The following is an 8,345-nucleotide window of genomic DNA, read 5'->3' on the forward strand; positions in this document are numbered from 1 at the left end:
CATTATCAAATCAGAAAGTAGTGACGTTCTTATCAAGTTGGAATCTCTATGTATTGAAGAACACACATTTGACACATAATTTGAAGAACACACATTTGAAAATTGAAACACACACTCAAATTAGTTTGAAAAAAAAAATGCATCTATAAATTATTTTTTGGTTTATCAGGCCAGACCCAACTCCAACTTCAGTTTCAATGTCATAACCGTTTTCAAATAGAGTTAATTAAGTGATTTTATAATTTATGTGTTACTGGATACATTATGTGTGGCGTGAAATTCATTGTTGGCTAAACAATTTATTTATTTTTTATCTTTAATTGTATTTTTTTTTATGTCAAATAATATTTTATAATAAAATTGGTGTTCATATTTATAAAAATATGTAATATCAACATGCTCAACAAAAATATATAAAAATATGCAATATTAATAATATCAACAAAATATGTAATATCAACCTGTTCAATAAAATTGGTGTTTATTATTTAATAAGAGAGTGAAACTAATGGAAATTATATTTATATTTTAACCTTAATTAGTGAAAACCTTCAAATTCTGAACTCCAATTCATGATTCTCCACAGCTATACAAATATTATTTGAAAATAATTAGTTTATTATACCCCACATCAAACAAGTAGAAATACACAAAATCAATAAACAAAGTTCTATTTTTTTTTAATAAAAATTGGTCTATTGCTATTTAAATTCTAGGTTCATTTTCATCTAATAAAATTTGAATTTTGAATTATACTATAGAATTAAAACTATCGCAATTTTAATTATTTGAATTTTTGTCACAAACAAAATATTGTATTATTACTATAACCTAACATTTTTTAATTAATTCTCGTGTCCATAAATGAAATAATAAAAAAACAACATGAAAAAAGAACTTTTTGTGACCAGACACCGGACCACTCCCCACACATATAGGCATGACAGTGGGGCTCAATGTTAAGAAATTGAATGGATTTGAGTATTTATTTTGCATTTTGGTGGGTAGGATCCGATCGGTTTTGGTACTCGATAGAAAAATCGAAACCGCAGTCATTAAAACAAATTACGAGAAAAAAAAATAGTCTGTGAAAAAAAAAGTTTCGATTTTTAACTATCAAAGACACTGTAGACAGATTAATTAAAAAAAAATATGTCTTCCACTTTTTATCTCATAAGTTATTTTCGTGGGTATAATAATTTTTTTTATTTACTAACAAATTATAATTAACTTAAACAGTAAAAAATATTTAATAAATAAACAAATTTAAATTTATATATAGAAATAAAACAAAAAGGTCCTTATAAAATTCATCTCAAATTTATGAAATAACTTTTTTCAAAAAAAACATAAGACATAACTTAAAATTTGATAAAAATGACTTAAATTTAAACCTAAAGAATATAAATTGAACAAATAATTTATTTTTTTGAGATCATTGTTAGTTCAATTGAGTAAGATAAGACAATAAATATAAAACTTGAATCTCTTAAATATTACTTTCACTATGTGGTTAACTAAACTATAAATTAAAGTTTTGAATACAAAGAAAAACTAACTTTTTTTTTATTGTTCACACATTAAGAGCATAATTTACATACACATATTATAACAGTAAAAGTCACGTTTATTATTAAATTTACAACACCGGTTACTAGTCCTAACTGTTTTTATGACAATGAACAACAATAACAGTATTACTTACTTATTAGCTTGAGTTGGAACCTCGTCAACTAATTCAACGCCAATAACAGGAATGGAATCCCACCATTCCTTTAGCCTACGATTTCCGCCTTGTTTGTTTCCACCGCTATGTTTCTTCTTTGTTGGCTCAATCGAAGACATGAAGCATATCAGGATGAGTGCCATTAAGAAATACTTGAATGGAACCAATACCAGTAAACATGCTGCTGCTATCATTGCCACTATAACATGGATTGTATGCTGTCAAAAAAAACAAAAAACAAATACCAAATCACAAAACCATAGAACCCGAAATAAGTCATGTAAAAAGAAGGGTAAGAAAGTACCTTGGGGGCTTTCCAGATAAGTATGGAATGAATCTTAAGAATGACTATGTTTGCCATCTGCACCATGTCATAAGCAGATCTTAGACCATGCTGTGCAGATACTATGCTCTCCATTGTTGTCTGATCAGAGGCAGTGCAAACTACAATCTTGTCTGGTATTTCTTCTTCCATCTTTCGTTTTGTCTGGATAATTCTGGCCACTCCCCAAAATAATAAACCTGCTATAGCTTCCCCTGCCCATTCTCTGACAATAATATAGCATTTTATGTTTGTTTCAGTGTTTCAGTGAATAGCTAATGGAATGAAACTGTTGATTCTTTGTTGAATCGATCAGAACCCGACTAGTTAAAAAGAAGACTGGTTCAAATAAATGTTAAAGAAATAATGATCTTTTCAGGGATGAGAGTAAACTTTTTGTGCTCTCAATATTTTTTATGTAAATGATACAATTACCATCTTAAAAGAAATGTTGAGGACAATTCTTTGTACGCCTTAGTCAAATTTTCACAATTTATTATAATAAGTTAAATTTAATCTTCATATGTGTAGCAATATTTTCCAACAAAAGGAATATAGATAAGTGAAGGAACTCACTTGTATATGATCAGCAATAAAGTTGTAATCACGACAACAGAAACTACAGGCCTTTGCCATGTAAGCACTTCTTGCAACTGGTCTAGGACACCTTTAGAAGGCTTCAATAGTTCCTACAAAATACACCAAAGTATTAAAGTTAAAAACAAATATCAGCAATTGCATGTAGCAAATTGACAGTGACGAGATTTTGTAATTCGTTATTATGAACCTAGACATTGTTTAATCTGTGGTTATTTTCAAATAACCTCGTTTGATGCAGGTCATGAAAAAACAGGTTATTTTGGGTTATTCGAGTAAAAAGCATTAGAAATGTAAATATAAAATAATTTTATTTTATTTTTTAAAAAAAAGGGTGATTTTGGTATTTTAGTTGATGATTTGGATTAATGAGTTGATTATTTGGAAATAACCACATATAACCCACATCAAACAAGCTCCTATATGAAGAACACCTTAGGATTTGTTTGATCTAGGCTTATTTGAATAACCAAGCGGTTATTTCCAGATAACCTTGTTTGATTGGTGTAAGTTATGAAAATCAGGTCATAAAATTATATATAGAGTAAAATAAAAAATTGGATGATTGTTAATTGGATAGTAGGATATTTGAAATTAATCTAAAAATAACCCACATCAATCAAGTCATAAAAAATCTCAAAACTTACCAGAAGAACTTGGACACTATCACTTATCCCTTCCTCTTTTAATTCTTCAGCCGTAGCTTTGGCAACATTGATTTCTCTAGCTTCTTCTCTAGATTCATGAATAGCAGCCTCCAGTGGAGATATATCTTCGGATTGTCCACTTACACTTTCCCTTTCACCAATGGTTTGCTTTCCTTCTCCAAGTGCCTTTGAACTAAGAACAGCAGCTGGAGTGACATTCATATTCCTTAAAATTGAGCTGGCACTGCATGGGTGACTGAGATCAACCTTTTTCAAACTCTCAGAAAGCTGTTGTAGAACATAATCCCCTTTGGGCAATTCTTCATAAAGTGCAAATATTAAGAAACTTTTAGGCTCGGGTGGTCGTATTCTAAGCATTTCTCTGGCTGCGTGCAGCCTTATGATACCCATTATGGTCCTTGAATGCATTTCCCATGACTGGTCATGTGAATTAACTTTGTACCTAGATAAGAACTGATGCAACAACATTATCTCTCTGGTCAATGCTAACCAGTGATCACGCCTAGTTGAGCTTGCTATTTCGGGAAACTCCAGCAGGACACCTTCTTCCCTGAAAGAATACATGTTCTTTAGGAACAAATGTCAATACTATTTGATACATACTGGCCGCTGATTCGTTACCAATGTTTCCAAAATGAATACAATGATCTAAAAGATAATTTGATCATATCATTCTCTATACCAATGAAGCATTTATACTATTTTTCATGTTGATCATCATCTAGAAAATTTAGATTGAATATATTTTCCCAAAATCACAATCATTCTGAGTTATAATTTGATGATGACTTAGAAAAATTTCTCTATAAAAATGAAGCAAAAAAGATATTACACTATAATTTGGATCATGATAAAAAAAAATACCAAAAGAAGCAACAAAAATTACACTATAATTTCCATAATGATAAAAAACTTAATTAGATAATGATAAAATATACTGATAAAAATAACAGTTGCAATTTTAATTTTCGCAATCTTCCAATCAGATCGTGACAAAGATTGTAACAAAATGCTAGTTCCAAATACACTATTATATGACACTAAAAAGGGTTGATATTTACAGACTTTTCATGCTTTATAATCCAAAGAAAATTTAACATATAAACCATTTAAACACGGATGGATGTGGGTTGTCTATCAATTAAGAAATGAGACACCAAATGCTTACAAATCTGTGGATTCATAGACCATAGCCTTATCAAAAAGGGGAGCACCCCACGGGCCTGTTGCTGCTGTCTTCACACTATGCTCGATGTCCTTTGAAAGGTCAAGTTTTAGAGCAGTATCATAAGATATCACTCCCGAAGCTTCAAAGTACAAAGCATAGTTGGTCATGGTGAGCCTACCTATAATTTCACATCAGGATGAAATCTATCAGAATAGTATAAGAAAAACAAAACAAAATATTAGAAGTTGAACGGACAAATGTTAAATGATCAAACCAGGCCAACTGGTCCCTCCAATGTGACGTATAACTCTTTGTGAGCTTGCTGTTCCCTCAACATGCAGTATAAATTCATCATCAGCTAATTCAACACCTGTTGGAGCATCTTGGTTTTGCAAATGTTTGAAGCATCTGACAATGAAAAGGAAAATATATTTGGATTCATGGATGCAGATTTTCTACTCAAGTAACATAACAAAAAAAGATTGGAATATTTTTAAATGAGAATAAGTAGTAATTACTTGTCAATTTCTTTCAAGTACTTATCATATGCAGGAAAGTGGAGTCTATTGTTGGATGTTACTGCTGTCAAGGTATCAAATGTAAATCTACCATTAATCACATCCACTGGCAATGGAACTAGTGTCCCCAGCCAGACAAATGAATCTTCTCCAACGCTTGCCTTGTGGTCAACCTAAAATAACAGTAAATATTCATTTTAAGACAACCATTCAAATATGCTGTCTAGCAAACTTCGATAGGACAGAAATTTATTACAAGCAGTGGCATGATGTCAGAATAGAACAGTGCAGTCTCGTCTTCATCTTCTTGCATCATTTCTGTAGTTGTACCATCATTTTTCTCCTTTGATATGCTCTCCTGCATACATGAACCAAAACTGGACATAAGGCCAAGAGAGAAGCTTGATACATGCCTATTTGGAATGATGATTTTTTATCACGATCAGGAAAAATCTACATTTGTTATGTTTTATAATAAAATCACAATCATCTACAAAATAATTTGGATCATGATTTTATACCAAATGAAACAAAAAATATTACACTATGCCTTGGATCATCATCTAAACAATCTTATACCAAAAGAGAGAAAAAAAATATCATTTTCAGTTCCACTTTGGAGATTTTTCTTGTGACAATATAACAGTTTCCAGATAACATCAATTTGTCTTCTTATTTCATGAATTTATTTTGAACTATGGGAATGTTTTATCATCTAAACCTGTTCTACAAAATCATCAGAGTGCATGAAGGATGTGTAAGACTAATTGGATTATAAGGCATTCTTTCACAATCATTTCAAGAATTGGCACCTCTATTCTGTCCACCTAGGCTTCATCCAGATCGATCGTGGATACTATACAATCGGAACTGTTCTTTTTTTGAAAAGCATCGGCTTTTATTAGAGATGTACATCAGGTGCGATCATTTGAAACCAGATTTTGACAGCAGTCTGACAGTAAGTTAATGATATTGTACTTCATCATAATAGGAAATCCTCATGATTTCTTGCAATATGATGAACCTATTAAATACCAAAGCAGATTTCTATCTCTTAATCCATTGTTGATGTTACATGAACCGACTGTGCATCTATCATTTTTTTCTACAAGATAACTGCAATTCAATATCCATGAATCTATCTCTTAAACTGCACAAACATCTGAAAAAAATATTAACACTTTTGTGTCCCAACATGGGAGCCTTAAATCTGATCAATAGTGAATTTTAGAGTAAGACAGGCACAGTGTTACTTAGATAAGGTTATACTTGAATAATTTAACCTATCTATTTTCCTAATGAAGCTGCTTTGATAACAAACATCCATAAATCACTTAACTCATTAAACATAACTAAAAGTAGGTACTAAAATTGAAATTAACTTTGATTATTGTGAACATACATGGTTCTTACTATTTAGTAAGAAATTATCAGTACTTAATTTATGTTTACTTAATCAGTCTCAACTCTTTGTAACACTGATGAAACCTTCTGGTTGGAAATCAGATCAGATTAGGGTAACTTTTAGTTACAATTCCTATAGGCGTATGTATTGGATGAATAATTAACCATCTTATAGGCTTACCGAGTTGGATTCTTCATCATCAGCAGCAGCAGAAGGTGTCTCCCAAGCCAGCATGATGTTAAAAGTGAACCTTCCAAATGAGCCATCGTCAATCCTTTCTTCTATCTCAGGGCACATAACACATAAAGCCTTTGAGCAACAATACTCAATCAATTTCCTCGAATAGTCATCCAACTCCGGCTTCCATATCTTCTCGAATTCTGTAACCAATTCATCAAGTGAAGTATCTAGCTTCCTACGAATCAAAAAAATAATAATAATATGCTCATGAGAAATCGTTCGTCGTCGTCGAGATCGGAGTGTCAAAATGAAGAAAAGGAAATAGAGAATTAATTACTGTGCACATTCATTGAGAACGTCGTTTGCGATGGAGGAAAGAGGTTTGTTCTTCGTCGTCATGATTGCAGCGAGCAAAGATGATGATGATGATGATTGAATCTTGGCGAGTATTCAAAAGGCCGATACTGATCTTTGTTTTTCTCTCTCACGAAGGGAAGATTGGATGTGCCGTTTACAGCTGCTGCCACTTGGAAGCCATGCAGCATATGTGATAACTGACCACCTGGCCGGCCCCTATTTGTTCGGCTTGAACGTCGTGTCCATCATTCCCAAATCAAACCGCCATTGTAAGAAATTCTTCTTCATATCAAGAGAAGATAAACGATTATTTTCATTTTACATTCTTCCATTCTTTTACAGTAATGTCTATGTAACCGCTTAAGCATATGCATATAATAAATTAATTAATAATATTACAAAAACAAAACCTAAAAGAGATCATCACAAAAATAATTGATAATCTATAATATAAATTTTGCATATATAACGAACAAATGAGACGGTATAAGAAAAATCTTTACTAAATATTATTAATAACAATTGTAATAATACTTAGCACAATGTTTTGAAAGAATTCGTGTCAAATTATAATTAAATATATATATGACTGAAATAGTAAGAAACTCGTATAACTCATTATTGAAAACAATGAAAATTAACTCAAAATTTGATATTTTCGTCTCCTTTGTTGCTAAGAAAAAGACGAGCACTAACTCAAAAAGGATTACCAACACAATTAGAGGATATAAGCAACAAACAAACCACTGAAAGTTGATGATGTATGCAATGGTCTGTACAAGACCGGATATAACTTATGCAGTTGGAGTACTTAGTCGTTTCCTTTCAAATCCCGGTAAGACACACTGAGAAGCAGTTAAGTGGCTAATGAGATATCTTCGAGGGACCTCCAAATACGCTTTATTTTATGGTACTGAAAACCCACATGTTGAAGGGTTTTCTGATTCAGACATGAGTGGTGATATTGACACAATGAGATCAACTTCAGGGTATTTGTTTACTTTTGGAGGAGGAGCTGTATCATGGCAGTCTCGTCTACAGAAATGTATTGCTTTGTCTACTACAGAAGCTGAATATATTGCCATTACTGAATGTTGTAAGGAAAATGAGATGGATGAAAGAATTATTGAAAGAAATAGACCATACACAAGACAGATTTGTGGTGTTTAGTGACTCACAAAGTGCTATACATGTGAGCAAGAATCCAAGTTTCCATTCACGTTCAAAACACATCCAAAGAAGGTACCATTGGATCCGTGAAGTGCTCGAGAAGAAGGAGTTATACTTGTAGAAAGTGCATACAGATGAGAACGAGTCAGATATGATGACAAAGGGCTTGCCAAGAGGCAAACATTAGATATGTTGTGCCAAAGCCGGAATGGTTTTGGCATGAGCGTCACGATG

At 32.0% G+C, this 8,345-nt stretch overlaps 1 protein-coding gene across 1 annotated transcript; it reads right to left on the reverse strand.

Moving 5' to 3' along the window:
• Positions 1–1,538: 1,538 nt before the first annotated feature.
• LOC124922063 lies at positions 1,539–7,124 on the reverse strand. Its single transcript, XM_047462789.1, has 10 exons — positions 6,922–7,124; positions 6,585–6,819; positions 5,256–5,357; positions 5,000–5,172; positions 4,756–4,889; positions 4,482–4,659; positions 3,293–3,863; positions 2,625–2,737; positions 2,031–2,274; positions 1,539–1,944 (listed from the first exon to the last, which is right to left on the reverse strand). Exons 1-10 carry the CDS (start codon positions 6,981–6,983, stop codon positions 1,702–1,704), a joined length of 2,055 nt encoding a protein of 684 aa, XP_047318745.1. The 5' UTR covers positions 6,984–7,124; the 3' UTR covers positions 1,539–1,701.
• Positions 7,125–8,345: the final 1,221 nt, after the last annotated feature.

Source organism: Impatiens glandulifera, chromosome 1, assembly GCF_907164915.1.
Source record: "Impatiens glandulifera chromosome 1, dImpGla2.1, whole genome shotgun sequence".
NCBI classification, from domain to species: Eukaryota; Viridiplantae; Streptophyta; class Magnoliopsida; order Ericales; family Balsaminaceae; genus Impatiens; species Impatiens glandulifera.

Bases quoted from the DNA above. Each gene is read 5' to 3' on its own strand.
- LOC124922063 (XM_047462789.1), bottom strand. From the start codon at position 6,983: ATGACGACGAAGAACAAACCTCTTTCCTCCATCGCAAACGACGTTCTC. The intron at 5,173-5,255 runs GTAATAAATTTC...CTGTTATTTTAG, and splicing joins CTGACATCATGCCACTGCTT to GTTGACCACAAGGCAAGCGT. The intron at 4,890-4,999 runs GTAATTACTACT...TTTCATTGTCAG, and splicing joins TACTTGAAAGAAATTGACAA to ATGCTTCAAACATTTGCAAA.